The sequence below is a fragment of the Taudactylus pleione genome, unplaced genomic scaffold (genome assembly GCF_031769625.1).
Source record: "Taudactylus pleione unplaced genomic scaffold, aTauple2 ptg000648l, whole genome shotgun sequence".
Taxonomy (NCBI): domain Eukaryota; kingdom Metazoa; phylum Chordata; class Amphibia; order Anura; family Myobatrachidae; genus Taudactylus; species Taudactylus pleione.
In genome coordinates, this window is record NW_028285050.1 from 238,071 (window position 1) to 258,556 (window position 20,486).

Consider the following 20,486-nt stretch of genomic DNA (forward strand, 5'->3'; position numbering starts at 1 on the left):
TGCTGTCATGTACGGTGGAATAGTGGTTCAGTACTGGTAGTATAAGTTGTGAAAAGGGTTCGGGAAGAGTCAATGGAAGGCTGAACCGGAAAGCAGCTAAAGAGTTGAGGATGTCCAATACAAACAACAGCTCGGAAGAGTTATTCATTAAGCATAACTGCAGTGTAACAACATGCATATAATCAGTATGCTTGTACTCTCCTACACCAAACAGCATAAATAGTTTCACATTCACAACATACTTCCAGTCCTGCCATTTCCTCTCCATGCTGTTATATGCAAATTACCAATATTCAGCTAACAGTGGGTTATTACTTTGAGTCCTACTCTGTAATCACCCCTTCAGAAATGCCTACCTTTAGCCCCTGCTAGATAAGATGATTGGAAAAAGTATACTGTATATGAGTATTCACTCTCAGTAATCTCACCTTTGCTAAGACTCTTTGTGGGTCCACTAAATTTCTTCTCTTCCATCTTTGGAGCATCCTCAGTGGGAGACACAGGTTTATCTTCACTTGGTTTCCTGTAGATATATGATCCCGCTCCCCCAATATTAACTCCTGGAAAATACAAAGTGTTCATTTTGAAACAAAAAGTAATGTCATTAAATCTTGAATATAAAAATAATATTCAGAGAATATTAGGTAATTTTAAAAAATCCATATGTAGCTTTCTGGTTACTATGGGCCTCATTTATCAACGAGTTTTATCATTCACAATGAGTGATAACACTCGTTGCGTATGATAACGGTGCTCCAACCAATCAGCTTCCAAATGTCATCTGTTTGAAAAATGACAGTTGGGAGCTAGTTGGCTGGAGCACCGTTATCATACGCAACGAGTGTTATCACTTGTTGTGAGTGATGAAACTCGTTGATAAATGAGGCCCATAGTTTGGTCAATTCAACGAAGTGTAATCCGGCGGTGTGCAACCTGTGAATCGTGTCTGGTATATTGTGTCGACATGAGAATGTCAACCTGGTCGCAATGTCGACATTTACTATGTCAGCATTGACCATGTCAACATTTTAACTACAACCCCTTTGGGTCAAGGTCCAGATTGAGTCCCAGGATCAATTTTTTCTAAGGTCTAGGACAGTGGTTCTCAAAATTGGTACTCAGGACCCACGCAGTTCACGGTTTCCAGGTCACCTAGCAGGTGCAAAGGTGTATTCATTACTCACTGACACATTTTTCAAGATGCACAGGTGTAGCTAATTAATGAGGAGACCTGGAAAACGTGTACTGTGGGAGGTCCTGAGGACCAAGTTTGAGCACCTCTGGTCTAGGATACAGACACATATAGACACATGCTGATGGTGTTTTTTTTCTGTGCATGCGCCGGAGCCGCAGTGCGCATGTGCAGCGATGCAGTTGCAGCTCCGTTTGCACTGTGAACTGGCCCGCAGTGTGACTGACATACTCAAGTCATTCGGGGGCTGGGAGGGGTAGCGTTTAACAAAACGGTGGTGTGCCAGATCCTTTTGTGAGGTGCGCTGAAGCCAGTGGCTGTGTTGTCGGATGCAAATTCACTAGCCTCGGCAGCTTAGTTGAGGTGGGCACTCTCAGCAACCTTAGGGTTGCTCAGATGCCTTATGGCCAGCGCGGTTTTTCCTATGGTGATCCAATGCTGCGTCTTCGGATGCATGCAGCGGATCTGAGAAGACACAGGTGGATGTCTATATCATTTACATAGCTTCTCAGATCCACTGCTTCCGAAGACGCAGCACTGATCACTCAGGCCCACAGTCCCTTAAGGTAAGTGCACATTGATCCTGCAAAAAATAATGCTTAAAATATAACTTTTATTAGCATAAGTTAATAACCATATTTAAATGGTAATACATAGTTAGAACATTGACTCATCTACATATTGTTGATATAGCCTATAGCAATAATCCCATTTAACACGGGGCTATAATTAAAATCCAATCTGAAGAGTTAAACTGTGATGCAGTATATAGAGGAGAAATAATATGTCATTACGGAATCGGTATGTAATAACGCCGGCCGCATGGCCGGCAGTTCCAATCCCGGCAGCGTCATGCCGACAGAGGAAGAGATCCCGGCAGCGGCAGCCCGACAGCGCTGGAAATCCCGATCGTCCCCAGGTAAGTACTAACTAACCTAACCTACCCCCCTAAACCTCCCTTAGGGATGCCTAACCCTAGCTCCCCCCCCAAGTGCCTAACCTTAATCCCCACTTTAAGTGCCTAAATGTAACCCCCCCCTTCCCCGCTGCCTAAACCTAAGTCCCCGGGGGGGTGCCTAACCCTAACCTCCCCCCGGGGGTGCCTAACCCTCCCTCCCCTAGCCTAACCGTAAACTCCCGGGGGGGTGCCTAACCCGGGAGCCCTAATCCTAACCCTCCCCCCCCTGCCGATGTCCGCTCGCTGCGCCCAGCATCTTTTCGGCCGGGATGCCGGGCGCCGGTCTCCCGGCATCGGTAAAATGAGCGGCGTCTATATCTAGACGCCTGTCATTTCACCCTCGCCGGGATATGACATTTGGGAAGCCGGCTGTCGGTATAATGTCAGCCGGCTTCCCGATTGCATCCCGTCATTACATTTAAAAGGAATTTAACATGGGGAACAAACTATATTATGTTATTTGACAATATTTTGTGATTTGAATAACGTTACTCTACCTGTTTAGCCTTATATTACCCTACAGAGCAGTACACTCATTTCCTAGGATTACAGAGCCAAAATAAATAGTAATATCTGACTCACTAATTAAATCCTGGGATTCATATTTCTATAACAAGACCCTAGCTAAACATAAGGTGTTTGTGATGGTACGCAGCCGTATTTTAAATTTCTTTCTCTCTTTTTATTTTAGTTAGCTGATTTTTAAAATAAAAACTATATTTAGATGGTAATACATACTTGTGTTGATAAAACTTATATTTTAAACATTATCAATTAAGATCAATGTGCATTCTACTTAAGAGACTATGGTCCTCATTCAGAGGTGGTCGCAAGAAGCGAGCGCTCGCTCTGAATGAGGGTGTCCGCTTGTTTTTTTAGTGCAGCCTCCTGGTTGCTAGTTAAGCTGTGGGTTACCACCCACAGCTTTAGCGACCGACCAGGTTGATGGTCGTGATGGTCAAAAGAGTCGGACCATCGCGACCATCGGGACCTGCGACGAGACCCTAAGGTTGGGTCTCGGCAACTGCAAGCCCCAGGGAGTTTCCTGCTCTGATCGAGCTGGAAGCTCCCCGCTGACATCACTGCTGATGTCAGTGCGGCCGCCCACAAAACGGCAGGTGTTCCTTAAGGAAAGCCTCTGTTTGTGAAACCACCTCCTGCCACGCCTACAGAACGGGGCGAGCTGTCGATCAACATCTACAGCCGCCCCTTTTGTAGTGAGCTCCGTAATGAGAGAAATTCTCTCTCGCTCCGGGGCTTGCGCATGCGCAGTGTGGCCGCTGCGCGTGCTCAGGGCCTAGACATCGACCCGGTTGCGAGCGCTCACCGCTTGCGACCGGGTCTGAATGAGGACCTATCTGCCTTTATCTTTAATCTTAAGGCCCCTATATACAGTGCGATGTAGCAGCAAATCAGACGGATTGGAATGATATCGCTGCTATATCATTCTGTGTGGCTATGATATCGGCCAGTGCACGCTCCCGTGGGATAGTACATCGCTCATCCAGATCTTACATGCTGCACAAGAGATCTGGTGATGCAATGTACGATCCCATGCAGCGCTATGCCGGGGGAGGGGGTGCCGGCATATCGCTCCGCGTGTGGGGACCGCCCGAAATATCGCCCGTCGCATCGCAAGGTGCACATCGCACCACGTTTGGGGCCCTTTATTGTTTAGTGTCCTGGAGAAGAATTATGTTGATAAATTTTAAGGGAGGAATGTACAGTATGAAAGTTTGGAGAGAGATGAAGTGGAGAGAGATAAGGTATCAGCTCCTAACTGTCATTTTTCAAACGCAGCCTGTGAAATTACATTTAGGAGCTGATTGGTTGGTACTTTATCCCTTTCCACTTTATAACTCTCCAATGCTTAGTACATCTCCCCTAAATATGATTATTCTAGATTGGGTTATTCTGCATGAATAAATTGTGCTTTGGTGCAACTTCTCTGTTACATGTATCTAGTTCTCTAAGGTCTGTAAGAGAAACCGAAAGATTAAATAAGAAAAGAGGTGTTTTAAACCTCTAGGATGGGGGCCGGCATGTATGCAAATGACTGGTGGGAGTTAGCCTATGGCAGTTAGGGGCGTTTTTGCAACAGGAACTTTATATAATGGGCTTGAAGTGTGGGCTTAACCCTCTTTGTTCCAGATTTCGGTCAGTGACAGAGTTTGACAGTTAATACTGATTACATTGGTTCTTTTTGCTTGATTTATCTCTCCCTATTTATCCCTATACATATTCTTCTTTCATTTCTTTACATTCTTCTTTCCCTCCCTTTCCTGACCTGTCCATTTTTCACTTTAGTTCTCCCTGTTGCTGGCCTCATTCATCCCACTCTTTACCATGCGTCCCCGCCGCTCTGTGCCCCCTCCTGCCTGTTTTATTCACCCTGATGGTGACCAAGGCCCACCCCAGCGTCGTGGAGCGGCCCCTGCTGCGGATGCAGCGGCTGCTGCTCATGGCGCCGCTTTGTTGAGGGGCCCACTCCGGCGTTCGGGGGCGGCCTCTGCCGCGGACGCGGTGGGTGCTGCTCCCGGCGCTGTTCTTAACGCTGACCGGCGTCGCCGGGTGGCCCCTGCGGCGGATGCGGCGGCTGCTGCTTCCGGCGGCGCTGAAGAATCGCCGCAGGTCCCTCGTCGGCGTGGGGGAGCGGCCTCCGCCGCGGAGGCGGTGGATGCTGCTGCCTCCGCTGTGTTGTATGGGTCTCGTCGTCGCGGGGTGGCCCCTCCCGCGGATGCGGCAGGTGTTGCCCCTGACGCCGCTGCGGCTGGGGAGAGGAGTTTGCGCCGGCGTCCGGCTCGGCTGAGCCCGGGCCCGGCTTTGGCTCCCTCTCATAGTCGCGGATGGGAGCATGCCGCGTCAGCTGTATGCGGGCGTGTGCTCCCGTCCTACACTGGGGACATAACCTCCAGTAAAAGGAGGAGGTCCCGCCGGGGGCACAGAGCTCCATCTAGGGCACAGCAGGGCTCTGCTGTGCCTAGGGCCCTTCCCGTTCCCCGCTCGCAGCGGGGCGCCCGCCATGTTAGTGAGCGGGGGGCGGGGCTTAGTAGAGGGGGGCAGCCATCTTGCGGCCAGCTTGTCCCAGGCTCCTAGTGCTAGTATGATGGCACAATCACAGTCAGCCCCTGCAGTGTTGCCTGTTGCTGCCCCTCACTCCACTGCTGTACAGCCAGAACCCTCAGCCATTGCTTCTGCATTGTCTACCCTGGCTGCTGTGTTCGCCCCATTTTTAGCAGCTCCGCCTGCAGGCCCTTTGCCTAACCAAACTCTTGCGCCCGCTTACGCTAACCCTGCGAGGGTCCAAGGGGGGTCGGAGATTGAGCAGTTGGTGCAGGCATTGAGGGCTATCGCACCTAGTTTGGCCCCGCAAAGTTTAGGCGCTTCCGCACCCTCCCTACCGCTGAGTCAGAGTTTGAGTCAGAGCAGTGCGATTGTTGCGTCGCCTGCCGCAGAGGCGGCAGCGGGTGTCCTTTCTTCTGTTTCAGATGACGATCTCGAGGAAGGGGAGTTGGTGGACATGGATGTCGGGGAGGGGCCGTCCCGATTTTCCTCTGATTCCGTGGCATCGGAGAGTTCAGGTGGGTCTTCCTCAGACTCTAGTTCCTTGACATCTTCTTTTGCTTCCTCTATCTCCAACGCGGACAGCGCTGGCAGAGCCTGCAAGCGAGCGGAGCAATATGCAAAACTGGAAGCAAGGCGGCGCTCGAGGCGTAGGCATCGCACCCCTAAGCGTAAGAATATAGAGAAAGGGTTGGAGGGTGCCGCAGGCGTACACTGCGACAACACCGCAGTTTTACGAGGTTTAAGGGAAACTTGCCACAGTAAGATACGCAAGGGAGACTATGTGGATATCTTTGCTCTTACCAAGAAAGCTAAGAAGGCATTTAAGGCGGCCAGGGCAAAAGGCGGTATATGCCTAGAGGCGTTCAAATCGTACAATAATTGGCTGGCCGGTTTTTGCATTTTCTCGGCTTGCTATTTGGAGACGCGTCCAAGTGAGCACCTGAACGTCATTAGATATCTGCATTTAATTCACAGCATGCAGTTATCCGCCAGGGGCATGGCTTGGCGCACTTACGACGAAGAATTTCGTCGCAAGCAGGATGGCATACAGGTTATGGATCTAGGGTGGAAGGACGTGGAGGTGTGGCTGGAAGTCACGCAGCCTTTGAGTCCTTCGTATGAGGGGTACAACGCAAGCAAAACTTCTAGCTCGGTTCGTCCAGGCCAACGTCTGGGGGGAAATGCTTCACATTTAATAATGCCTCCTGTACGCAGGGACGAAAGTGTCGTTTTCGTCACCTCTGCTTGCGATGCGGTGGCAACCACCCAGTTGCCAAGTGTTTCAAAGCGGGTTCCCAACAACAGCCTGCTCAGCCAGCGAAAGGCGCTAGTGCTAAATAAAGCTCCATCCCCTATCCGCGTCACCGCGTTAGCAAAATGGTTGAATTGGTATCCGGTCCCGCAGGATGCAGAATTTTTGTTAAACGGTTTCAGTTTTGGTTTTCGTTTACCTATTTGCAGGGATGTTGACACAGGCTCGCCTAGGAATTTGAAGTCTGCGTTTGAGTTGCCTCACATTCTTAGGGAGAAGGTCTATGGTGAAGTTAGCTTAGGGCGCATGGCGGGTCCTTTCGCGGAACCTCCCATTAGGGATCTTGTGATTTCCCCGGTGGGCGTGGTTCCCAAGAAGATTCCAGGAAAATACAGGCTCAGCATCTGTCTTATCCGCCAGGCTCGTCAGTGAATAATGCTATACCAGTTGAGGATTCCTCGGTGGTGTACCAGTCGTTTGACGAAGTTTTGGACGTGGTTAGGTTTTATGGTCCAGGCGCTCTGATGGCTAAGATTGATGTTGAGTCAGCTTTTCGCCTTTTGCCTTTACACCCTGAGTCATTCCGATTTATGGGTTTTCGCTTGGACAACGGATATTACGTAGACAAGTGTTTGCCTATGGGATGTTCTGTGTCATGTGCATTTTTCGAGCGATTTAGCACTTTCCTACACTGGTGCGTGGAATTTTCTTGCGGTGGTCATGGGATAGCCCACTATCTCGATGACTTTCTCTGTGTCGGCCCTGCCGGTTCTGATGGATGTAGTTTTTTGTTGTTTTCTTTGCAAGCGCTGTTTTTTCATTTTGGAGTTCCCGTTGCTGCGGACAAGACTGAGGGCCCTTCCTCTTGCTTGTCATTTCTAGGTATCGAGGTCGACACCTCGGCGGGCGCCTGCCGCCTGCCTCTCAATAAGGTCGACAAGTTGCGCAATGCAATAGCGGAGTGCGCGGGTTCCAGTAGAATTACCCTAAGGCAAGCGCAATCCCTCCTTGGCCTATTGAACTTCGCCTGTAAGGTCATACCAATGGGCAGAGTTTTTTCGCGCAAGCTGGAAAGGGCCATGGCTGGGGTCACTAAGCCAAGACATTTGCTACGTTTATCCTCCGTGATTAAGCGGGACCTCTCTGTCTGGGGTTCGTTTCTTCTGGATTTTAATGGAGTTCGATTGTGGATGTCTCCAGCCGCTGACAACTTGCGGCTCCAGCTGTTCACTGACGCAGCAGGAGCCACGGGGTTCGGTTGTTACCTTGATGGCTCCTGGTGCATTGGCAGTTGGCCGGAGGAATGGGTTGCGAAGGGTTTGACTAAGGATTTCCTCTCGAACTCTTCCCCATTATGGTTTCTTTTGAAATCTGGGGGGACCGTTTACGCAATCGCAGCATCATTATCAGGTGCGACAACCTGGGCGTGGTCCATGCGATCAATCGGCAACGCGCGGCTTCCCTGCTGGTTTTGCGCTTGCTAGCGCAGCTGGTGCTCACATGTCTGCGTTGTAACATCATGTTTAAGGCAAGACACGTGCCTGGGGTAGAGAATGAGATAGCCGATGCGTTATCATGTTTTCAGGGGGCTAAATTCCGTTCTTTGGCCCCTGGTGCTGACGCGGTGCTTTGCCCCTCTTATGTTTGGCAGGTGATCGAGCCGGCATGGAGGGCTTAGCAGAACAGTCTCTAGCTCCTTCCACATTGCGAGCATATCGTCAGGCTTGGCATGAATGGGAAGATTATTCCCGTAGCAGCAGGCAGGCAGGTAAGGGTCAGCATCATTCGATGCTTTCTTTTATTTGGAGTCTTCGTTTGGCTGGCAGATCCAGGGCTTCTGTCACGCGCTCTTTGGCAGGCATTGCTTTTTATAGTAAGTTGAAGGGTCAGCCTGACTTTACGAAAAGCTTTCTGATCAAGAAGGCTTTAAAGGGTTGGGCACGGGTCTTCCGGCCAGTAGCTGACCGTAGGAGACCTGTAGATGCTCATTTGCTGCCGGCAGTGTTGGGGGCAATTCACGGAATTGCTCTTACCGAGTATGAGGCGATCCTGATCTAATTGGCATTTTCAATGGCTTTTCACGGCGCCTTGCGGGTATCGGAGCTGGTGGCATCTTCCAAATGGGTTGATGCCACCATGCTCCTCTCGGATGTCGCAGTCAGTGAAAGGTCTGTGCTGTGTAGAATTCGGCGGTCAAAGACCGACCAGGTTGGTAAGGGCAGGTGGATCTCGTTGAGTCCGTCTAAGGACGAACGGATCTGCCCTGTGGCACTAGCTACCCGCTTTGCATTGGTACGGCCGGATGTCCCTGGTTCATGGCTCATGCACTTGGACAGGACTCCGCTTACCAAATACCAGTTCAGTTGGTTTTTGAAGAGATGTGTATCAGCTTTAGGTCTCCCGCCTCATGATTTTGGTACACACTCATTTCGGATCGGAGCCGCAACTTCGGCAGCAGCTGCGGGTTTCTCGGCATCGGAAATTAAGGCCCTCGGGCTTTGGAAATCTGATAGTTATAAAAGTTACATTCGACCTAGGCGTTAAGGTCCTCTGTTCATACCACAGTTTGTTCCTGTGACGTTTATATTTTATGCTTGCCTGGTTTTTTGTCTTGTCTCCTGTACTGTCTGGTCTTATCTTGTCCGTTATCCCTGTCCGTCCTACTCTGGATTAGCTACTCGCCATTGCTGGCAATGGGAGTCTTGAGAGATTTTACAATTTTTACCTGAACTGACGGATTCAATTCGGCTATTCTCAATCATTTAATTAGGTCATAGTCCATCCCTCAGCAGGTTTTTATTTTACCTCTTGCCGAGTTCACCTGTTTTTTCCCAATCCCCCCCCACCCATTCTTCCCCTTTGTGTCTTCTGTTTGTCTTAGCCACTTTAAATAGTAAAGTTGGCGACCAATAGAAAATTTTTCTTTTTGGCAGATACTCACTTATGTTCTTTATGATCCCACTAATACACCGTTAAATTTTTATTGTTTTATGACAAATACTAATTTTTCTTTACCGCTTTCCTCCACCTTTAGGATTGCTCTTTGACACGCAGAACATTTGGGTTATAGGCCACTCATATATTTTCTGGGCTGCTAGGTTTATGAGTTCAGATCAAGCTCCATCTTTTGAACATTTACCTAGGGTCCGTTGGATAGGTTTCAGAGGTATGAGATGGCATTCCTTTTGTCCTAAACTGTTGGAATATGCAAGGCTTTTTGGTAGGCCACGTATTTTGGTGGCACATTTAGGAGGTAACTATTTAGGTCAAAGGCCCACTGTGGAATTACGGGTTGATATTGTCAACGACTTGTCGAGGGTGCTCTCAGCCTGGCCCTCGTGTATCTTATTGTGGTCTTGCATTGTACCTCGGCAGGTCTGGCGTGGGGTTAGGAGTTTTCCTGCTATTGACGAAGCTAGGAAGAAGCTTAACTTTGCTGTAGCCAAATTTGTGATGGCCAATGACGGCCGGGTTATTTATCATAGGAACATCCAATTTCGAGTACATTTGACAGTGGAGGGTTTGTCTTTGTTTATTGGGGATCTTTTTGGGGAGTTGACTTTATTGGGGTAGTTCTCAGTATGGTGGCGGTGCGGCGGTTCTTTAAGCAGAACCTTGCTGTGGCGGGAAAGAACGGCAGGTCACCAGTCCGGGTGCAATTATCACCACTTAAAGGGGTGGGAAGTCAAGATGGGGGTGAGCGTTACCTTTTTGTTGATGATATGAGTTACATGGTTATGTGTATGCACTCTGGGCGATCTACGCCTGCTATGCCTTATGTTGTTTGTGTGTTGGCATAGCAGATTTGGCTGATTTCTGGCAGTCCTTTCTTTTCCACCATACAACCTTAAATAATAATAAATAATAATAATTTATTTGCTTAATTAAATCGCCATCAAGTTATCTGCTAAATCCACGTCTCAGTGTCTTTATTTTAAGTTAGTATGATAAGTGGTTTGCACACATGACAACACCTCATCCGATAGAAGGTTTATACATTTGTATGGAAATAATCTTGTTTATTGGTTCCAGAAAAATATCACAATGAAATTTGGGGTCCCAGAACAATAACAAACTAGCAGTTGGGTTCCAGCTGAAAATTGGAGGGCACTGGTGTAATCATCCTTTTTGTTCTATAATTTAATCAGTTGTGGGAAGGAGAAAGTGACAAATGAACACTAGGTTTGCGTCACACTGATCTCTGTGCACTGAGGCAAATGGCGAGTTTTTGCATGCAGCACATGTGCAGATGCGGATAGGAAAGTCCGTCCTATTCTGTGTCAGACGGAACTTGTTTGGATCTGTCTTTTCATGAAATTGGGTGTTTCGGGGATGGCAACAATGTGAGCACAGGTAGCCGCCCTGACATGTGGGAGTGTCATGGGAGTTGCATGGGCGTGTAGGTAAAGCTCTGTGCTATTCTGAGGTGCACGCACAGGGAGGGGAAACCTGTATCTCATGGATCTTTTGCACCTAGCATGGGACTGGTTTGTGGCACGGGTTTCCGCTTGCAGGCACACAAACCCTGATTAGTCCTGCGGATTCTCAAATTAGCATAACATAGAGTGACGATCACCATGGGTTACGGCGATTCATCAAAGCCACGTGTCATGACTGTATGTATTCTGTGTGCCCTGGGTAAAGTGTGCTCATGGTACTATAAGGGTGGAGAGGCCGACTTACCGGCGACCCGCCGTCTTGGGTGAAGCAATAACTGAGACGAGACCAGCAACTTTTTGGGCAAATAAATCGGTCACAGCTTCATTTCAACATAACAATTTACTACCAGTCGCAGGGCAAGGAAAAAGAACGCGGTGCACAAGGCTCATATGGTGTTCTACTGCCTGGGGCATGCTGGACCCAATCACGTGGGCACGCAACCACGTCCCCTACCAATCTCAACCTGGGGCGTGCCCAGCCCAACCTTGTAGGCAAGCAACCACGCCCCATACCTTTTGGGACCAGCTACCATGCGCATACCACCCTCGTCTGGCACGCAGCCCGTATGGCCCATGACGCATTTTGCTGGAACCAGGCGTGCGGCCTACTAATTTGTGACTATGCGAGGCATTCTGACAATCCCCTACTTACTATGCCTTGTTTACCGTTCTTTCCCCGTGTACCATACTGTGACAATAAAATGCAAAAGACAATAACTGTACGCCATCACGAGAGCTTCCTGTACAGCGAAACAACCCATCAATGTTTCATTTATTTAAATGTTCCTGCTTTATTCATCTATTATTTTTATTTTATTTTTTTTCATTTATTTTTAATTTTTTTTTATTTTTTATTTTTTTTCTTGCTCCTTTTCCGAGGTCTCGAAACCAGAATGTATTCACAGATATACAGAAAAACCAAACCCACAAAGACAGCCCTTTTACCCCCCTCTATCACCATCACCTATTGGAGGTCCCCCGCTCTCTTGCACGCCCCTTAACCCGTACTCACCTAAGCCCTGTCATTCCTACTGGGATGGGTGGGTGGGTGTCCCTGGCTGCAGGAGAGAGGCAACAATCCTCCCTCGGTTATGGCTGCCTCTTTTAATCCATTCCCCGCCCCCCATCTCTGCCGCCAGCCCCATTGCCTGCCACTGGCCAGCGGGGATAGTGAGGTGATAAAAACGGGATGGGCCCCGGCACCCCCCCAGGGATTCGCGCCGTTGGCCCGCGGGCCACCTAGCGTCCCTCCCCCTTATCCCGCTGCGGCGGCCATTTTACGGCGGGTGGAGGGGCCGACTTACCGCCGACCCGCCGTCTTGAGCGAAGCAATAACTGAGACGAGACCAGTAACTTTTTGGGCAAATAAATCGGTCACAGCTTTATTTCAACATAACAATTTACCACCAGTTGCAGGGCAAGGAAAAAGAACGGGGTGCACAAGGCTCTTATGGTGTTCTACTGCCTGGGGCATGCTGGGCCCAATGACGTGGGCACGCAACCACGCCCCCTACCAATCTCAACCTGGGGCGTGCCCAGCCCAACCTTGTAGGCAAGCGACCACACCCCCTACCTTTTGGGACCAGCTACCATGCGCATACCACCCTCGCCTGACACGCAGCCCATATGGCCCATGACGCATTTTGCTGGAACCAGGCGTGCGGCCTACTAATTGGTGACTATGCGAGGCATTCTGACAATCCCCTACTTACCATGCCTTGTGTACCGTTCTTTCCCCACCACACGAGGTCCCCGTGAAACGGAGGACCGAAGCCCCCCGCCCTGTGACCCCTACCACCTAAAGCCCTCGAGCGCGTCCTGCAAGGCGTTGTTGAATATGTCCAGGCCTGTCGGACAGGTGTACTCCGTCTTTTCTGTACAGACCTCCACATTTCACTGCTAAATCCCTGTGCTGGATGGTGCCACCACCGCTAGCACCCACTGCCTTACTGATGGCTGGATTCACTTTTTTCTTGGCCCTGTCTAAACCGTACCCCACCCTGGCTCCTCTCCAAGCTAGCCTTGGGATGATTCTTGACCATATAATGTGCACCTTGCTCCACCGCCCTTTAACCCATGTAATGTCCTCCCGGGCCATCCTTATCAGGTCCAGAGACTTCGTCTTCCCCAGGTCGTTGCCCCCAAGGTGCAACACAATCACATCGGGCTGCACTGTTGCGCGCTCTGCTGCAAGCAGAGCCTCCTTAACCTGCTCCCATAACATACCCCTGTGTTCAAACCAGAATACTGTTCCTGACTCCAGCGGCAGCCCCAGCTGTGCCCATAAGACCTGTGCGTGGCCCGCTCGGCTGCCCAGTATATGTACGAATGCCCGGTGATCCAAACCCTCTTCTTCCTACTGGCCCCTGTGAAACATGCGGTGAAAAAGAGGGGGTTGAGGGTGAGATAAATTAGCATATTTTGCTACTGCGCTGCCGTCCCTGCCACCGGCCTGATGAATGATTTGTAACTATCCGACCTCCATCCCCCCAGCCCTGTTATCTCTTGCGCTGTGCGCCCCTGACTGGCCGCAGATGTTGCTGCGCCAATTCTAAAGGAGTGTGTCCCAAACCTTTTTGTGTCCCATCCAACTGCCGCAATGCATCTTTTGAATATGGCCGTAAACTGATACCTGGTCAGAGCTGACTTGTCTGCATGAATGAGGAAATTGTCCCCTCCCCTTGGCCTCCCTGCCATAAAAGCGTTCACCGCCACTAGCGGGTAGACTGCTGGGTCCTGCTGCCTCACCAGCTGGATCCATCTCCCCTTTCCTAGCTGGTCTGTCTTAGACTTATGGACCTTACACAACACCATGTCCTCATACACCCTCACATTTCCAAACAGCAAGCCAGATCCCACAGCTCTACTTGACTCGGCTACTAACTCCCCCACCCTAAATGCTCCGCCAAACGCCATGATAAACGCTGTCCTAAATAACTGTGCCTCTAGCTCGTTACTACACACTGCTGACACTATTTGTGTAATTTTCTTAAACCTCTCTATGGTTACTGGCTCACGAGTGTCTAGCCTCCTTGGCTCAGTTCTCGCCCACCCACGCATCATGCCTTGGTATCGTCTCGCTTACCATTTAACTTGGAAAAAAATGATATACCTGCTAATGTGGTGCAGACCGTGGCTTTAGATGCCCGATCCTGCCTCAATTTTTCCAAGAATGCCAGCCGCTAGCTGCGGGGACTCCTCACCCTGTGGGATTCCCCTACTCTGAAACAGGAGCCATTTTTTCTAGGCTGCTACGTAGGCTCTCCATTTCTTTGGGGCTAGGGACCTTGCCACCAAATCACTTAGCCCTGCTCGACTATCTGCCAAAGATGAGAGGGGCATGTTAAGCCTTTGACCTGTGCAAGCGGTGCTGCTGCTCTAAAGGCCCCCAGTTATGGCGCGACAGCGCATCTGCGATCATGTTCTGCTCCCCTGGCACATGCTTGGCCCTGAATGTGATGTTGTGGCATAGGCAGGCCGCCACTAACCACCTCAGCAACTTGATTATTGGTGCTGATGATGCGCATTGATTATTTATAGCCTGCACCACCCCCTTGTTGTCGCACCAAAACTGTATGGACTTGTTTGCCAGCCTGTGACCCCAGATGTCCACCGCTACCACTATGGGAAATAACTCCAAAGCTGCCAGGTTCTTTGTCAGGCCCCTGTCCCTCCAACTATCCAGCCATGTCGCCGCACACCACTCTCCTTGCAAATATGCCCCAAAGCCTGTGGCCCCTGCTGCATCTGTGAACAGCTGCCACTCATGGTTTGGCTGCACTGCGCTAGGCCAGATGTGCACGCCGTTGAACTGCCGCAGAAAACCTTCCCACACCAGCAGATCTTCTCTCAACTCCCTATTGATGCGGATGAAGTGATGTTTTTTCTTCACCCCCGCTGTGGCCCGCTCTAGCCGCCTTTTTAAAATTCGCCCCATGGGGATTACCCTGCACGCAAAACTCAGCAACCCCAACAGCGATTGCATCTGGCCCAAGGTAACTTTCTTTGCGCCAGCGAACGAGCTGATCTCCCTACCGAGCTTCAGCACCTTCTCCGCTGGCAGCCTACACTCCATCCTTACTGTGTCAATCTCTATGCCCAAATATGAAATGACTGCCTTTAGGCCCTCTGTTTTCTCCCTGGCAATGGGAACTCCGAACTCGCCTAACATAGACTCGAGCTCACCTAGCAGCTGCGTACACTGTCCTGACTGCGCTGGACCTGCGAGCAAAAAATCGTCCAGGTAATGGGCTACTGCCTTAATACCCGTTCGCACTTCCAGGCACCACTGCAAAATTAACTGAAAATCTCAAACACAGCGCAGGATATGGCGCAGCCCATGGGCAAACATTTGTCTATGAAAAAATATCCATCATAGCGAAAACCCATGAGGCCAAAACTATCCGGGTGCAGCGGGAGTAGTCTGAAAGCTGATTCAATGTCTAGCTTTGCAAGCAGGGCTCCTTTCCCCTGCGCCCTGACCATCTTAATTGCCTGGTCGAACGACTGATACTGCACAGAACATTGTTCCTCGTCTAGGGCATCGTTAACGGACGCCCTTTCCGGGAAGGATAGGTGCTGGATGAGTCTGAACTTCCCAGGCGCTTTTTTGGGAACTAAACCCAGGGGAGACACTACTAGATTGGGTAGAGGCGGGGCCGGAAATGGGCTCGAAATTCTGTCCAGCTCTAATTCTTTCACGATTTTTTTTTGCGCACTGCCTCTGGTTGTGCGTTGATGGAACGCAGGTTCCTGCAGCAGGCGCCTGGGGGGACGACCCTCTTTACTGGAATCCTGAACCCTCCCGTGAATCCTTCTTGCAACAACTGGGCTTCCTGATGCCTGGGGTACCTGGCTAGCCACTCCAGGATCCCACCTAGCCTCACCGGGCAAGTTGCCTTTGACAGGCACAAGCGCTCTGGATACTTTCTCCCCTTGTCGTCCCTTTTTTTTTAATACAGTCTTTTGCTGGGTGACTGCCGCTACAGAAAGTGCATGCGTACCTAAATTTGCAATAGGCCCTGGTGCAACGTGCATCGTTGAAGGTGTAGCACTTAGGCCTATCTTGCCTGTACGTGCCATGCCTCCCTGAGCCTGTACCCTCTTTTGACCTTGCGCTACTCTTATCTGCCATACCCCTGGCCTGAACTTTCAGCCAAAGATCAACATCTCTTGTGCCGAACTTGATGGGCTTTTGCCCTTGTGACTTTAACCTAAACGCCTCATCATACTTCCGCCAAGCAGTTCCGCCGAACTCCTTATATACGGAGTAGATGAAATTTATATATTTCATCATATTCATGGCCATGTTGGGGTATGCCTCTACATAGCAACCTGCATACACAAACATCCCACTTACCCAATGCTCAATCGTCTTATAGGACTCGCCCTGCCCTACGCCTTTTTCGCTGCAACCTTCCCTGTCTTTCAGACCTTCTTCAGTGAGCGAGCATATGTCAATGAAATCTCCTCTCTCAATTTCCTTCCTAAGCTTCTTAGGCAAGTGCGCTTCCAATGCGCCAAGCTCGTAATCCACTGAACCTCCTTGCTGCAAGAAAACTGATTTTGATTTTTACGCATGCCCCAGCCTGCCCACGACTGCGTCCGCACCCAGGGCAGCTACCCTTTTCCTTTTACAGTTAACCCTAGCCATCCTCAGCTGTTCCTTTAAGACTTTACACGATGTATCCTCTTCTGAGTCTGAAGCGCTGTTGTTATCCCTACTGTGCGCGCCGTCAACACTCTCCCCTAATTGAAACTCTGTTGATGGCCATCCCGAGTGACCTGTGCTGTGTGAGTGTGGCCAGTGCATTGAGGGCTGCTACACAGTCAGCCCCGATGTCTCCCTAAATAAGTAAAACTAGAGTAAATTCATAATTTGTGAGGAATATAAAAATACAACTTTAATACTTATGATTTACGGACGACCGTGTGGACAGCTTGGTGGCTTTTCAGCATCATGTTACCATGATGATGGGCCTATTTTTAACTGGAGGCCTAGGTCTAGTGCCTAGGCACATCCGTCTCATTGTTAATCTGATCCTGTGTAAATATTTAGATTTTCTCTTACTAAACAGAAATTTGGGTATTGTACATTGAAGTTAACAACTATGGTTGTTGTTTAATTAAAATGTGATGCATGTTGAAGTTTTAGATATACAGTAAGTTCATTGTCCAGCATTGTCCAGCATTACTAGCTGGATAAGGGATAAATGAAAAAAAAAAAAGAAACCAACAACTGCCTGGTGTTAGGGAATAATTAGGAAGCACACTTATCCATTCTCAACCTTTTTAAAGTATCAGTGTGCCATATTTTCAGAGTCTAAGGGCCTGATTCAGAGGGCTAATAGCCCCACAAATGCGCCTTCCCCTTGTGTACTAGCGAGCGCTGGAATGTGCAAGCCCTGAGACTCCCACTTACAATTCCTGTAGATGGTGCAACTCCGCCAGTGGTTCCAAACAATCCACCACTGGCGCACCATCAAGTTCACCATTGACACTTGCAACAGCGTATGGGAGACGCAGCATCTCCTTCTGAAATTCCCCTAACATGGCATCTGTGGCTGCGGCTCCGTGAATGAGAATGCAGCCGCCCGGAACATCTGATGGCCTTTTATTGTGTTCACTTTAGGCCACCTCCCAGGAATGCCCATGGTATACGCAGCAGTGTACGGAGCCACAAACTCAGGGGGACACATGCTTCGTAGGGGTTTTCAGGACTTCTTGTGTATGCGCAGTTGCGAATAATAGCTCAACTGCACAAACATTGGCACTACGTTCACCTCCAAATCAGCCCCTTAGGGTTAAATATACTAAGAATCGTGTCTGGTCCGTTATTGCTCAAGTTTAAACACTTACAGCATCACTGAAACACAGGAGGCTTTTGACAGCTGAAACACTTACATTTACAAGAATCGTGTTTTGCTGAAGCAAGTTTTTCAAAGGTGTATGTGATCGTGTTTCTTACCGTGTTCCCTGTGTCTGACCGCAGCCAAACACACCCGAACATACAGCCAGCACATATCAGTGAGATACATGCAGGCTGCTTGTGTGTATAGTGTAAACAAAAAGTGTTCAAAACTGAAAAAAAGGCATGGGGTGCTCTCTCAAAAGCATAACCAGCCCGGGCACTGAGAGCCAGGCCTGGTTCAAAAAATACGGGGGACAAAATGTGTAGGGGACCTTCATATTGAAAGAACCAGCACTGGGCTCTGTGAGCTGGTCATGGATTTAAAAATATGGGGCAAAAATGGCGTAGAGCTCTTTGTATTTTTAAAACCAGCACCGGGCTCCACTAGTCGGGGTGTAATGCCGCAGCCAGGGGACCCTTTCACCGGAGCCCCTGGCCAAAGTATTAACTCCCTAATCTTGTCAGCCCAGGCTGTGGATCCCAGAGAAGTTGGGGATCCCCCCCCAATAAAGGGGCTCCCCTCTCCTGATCACCCTAGGCCCAGAGTAATATTGTTTTTTACAGTGGGACTACTGTAAAACCAGGACCGGCTCACAGAGCCCGGGGCAGGTTATGCATTTGGGGGGAGAGACCCCACATCTTTTTTTTTTTATTAACCCTCTCTTTCCTTTATTACAGGCAAAAGCATACACGGATCACACTGATCCTGGACCTGATCACACCTTAGTCTATTTAAACCATCTATTTTGGACTGAGTCTGCTTAATTTACATCCGTGATTACAATCATGATTCTTGCTAAATTCCCATGTTGTATTCCTGTCTATGGAAAGTACCTGCGAATTTGGCCAACGGTGTATTTATTTCTATTTGTGTTTTCACCTGTGTTTTGCAGAGAGTTTCATGATTTCTCACTTGAGTCTGCCTTTAGTAAATTTGCGAGATTATAAAAATGACCAAACACATTTGAGAATGCATTTTCGCCCAAACACGATTCTTAGTAAATTTACCCCTGCGTGTCAGTGCGCTGTTATCAAAAGAAGCAGTTGCTAACTGAATGAATTGCATATCTGACAATCAGGAGACACCAAAAACAGACTCAGGGACCCAACCCAAAGTGATGAATTTAACTGCTGAGTATCCACCTGCAAGCCAAGCTTTTATTCAGTAACAGCTGGGACTGTGGGTGATGCTTCCTGGGCATAAAGCAGAGTGGAATATCTGGGGCTGATGGGGCATACAGCAGGAAGGACCTACTGTTGGTCAATCACACGCAATGCAACTGTGAAAATATGCTAATGCCTGTCACAGCTCAGCCAGCATAAAGATGCCCAGTCCTGCATATACATCTGTACCATCGAAGCACATCAGCCTGTCACGCACAATTACAGCAGGTCTGACCAGTAGCAGAAACTGCAAGTCTCGTCGCACCAGTGAGTACTCAAGCTGTGTAGGCAATCGCAGTGGCTAATTTATGCACGCCCATGCAGACACCCCTGCATTTCTCCAACCTCTCCTCCGTCATCACTCCCCAAATGCTCACGGCCTGTCACTCACTCTGTTATGGATTCCTATGTGTGTGTGATTGGAGTGTATGTGCAGAGCAGTGCATGCGCAGTGCAGAACAATCGGCCGAGCTGCGTACGTAGTTGTAATAAAGTATGCTGCTGAATCAGGCCCATAGATCACTAATTGTCATGTCGCAAAGGAAAAGCCCTAGGCAGAAGAGTGTATTGTATAAAACAGGGAAGGGGTTCCAATAAATAACATGCTAACTCACATTGTTTACAGTAGCTCCGATTTATCTTACTAAACAAAGTTCGCTAGGTGGGACAGCGCATCCAAAAAGAAGCTGTCCCCACGAAGCACTTTCCACATTCTTCCCCATTATAGAGCCTTTCACTGAAAGACTTCACTTCCTACCAGACTACCAGACAGGGCTTGGGACAGTTACATATTTATCAGTGGTGACAAAACTTTCCCAGGGCTAATGTAAAACAACCGTGTAATTCCTTGCATATATTTGTCTCCTGGTTTTAACTCATTAGTGACAGCTTTAAGCAGTGACCCTATTTGCTACATTTCAAGTAAAATACTGATTTCAAGTTGTGTATATCTAAAACATGTACAAATTAGGGGTGAGCGGGTTCGGATTTCTGAAATCCGAACCCCCCCGAGCCCCCCCAATCCGAGGCAGATCCGAATCAGGCTCGACTTTTCCAGCCTGACTCGGATCTGAAATCGAGGCAAAACATCATCATCCCGCCTTCCGAGTCTCGCGGGTTTTGGATCCTATATAAGGTACCTGCGTCGGCGCCATTTTCTCACTCGGCTGTGGACAGTGAAGAGGGAGGGTGGGAGTTAGGGCTGGCTGGGCTGTGTAGTGTAGTGCAGAGTAGTGTTGTGCTGCGCTGTGCTGCTGTTGTCCACTACTTCAAAGTCCATAGGGGCTGGCTGGACTGTGTTGTGCAGTCAGTTCTCCATAGGGGCTGTGTCCACTCCAAAGTCCTGTGCAGTGTCCCAGTCCTAAAGGGGTGCTGTAGTGTTGTCCAGGGGGTGCTCTGTCCATCAGGGGTGCTCCCCCCAAGTGCTAAAAAAATTATATTTTTTGTGTGTTTGTGAATTGTGTGCGCAGTAGCCGCACGTGCATCAACAAAGTAGTGCCAAGCGT

At 49.3% G+C, this 20,486-nt stretch overlaps 1 protein-coding gene across 2 annotated transcripts in view; it reads right to left on the reverse strand.

Moving 5' to 3' along the window:
* Positions 1-20,486, reverse strand: part of LOC148478870 (cysteine-rich protein 2-like) — a 217,725-nt gene that overhangs the window by 48,743 nt on the left and 148,496 nt on the right. For both annotated transcript variants that reach the window (XM_088455266.1, XM_088455267.1), the window contains exon 4: positions 429-560. In XM_088455266.1, coding sequence (XP_088311392.1) covers positions 429-560 — 132 coding nt within the window. The remainder of the gene's footprint in view (positions 1-428; positions 561-20,486) is intronic.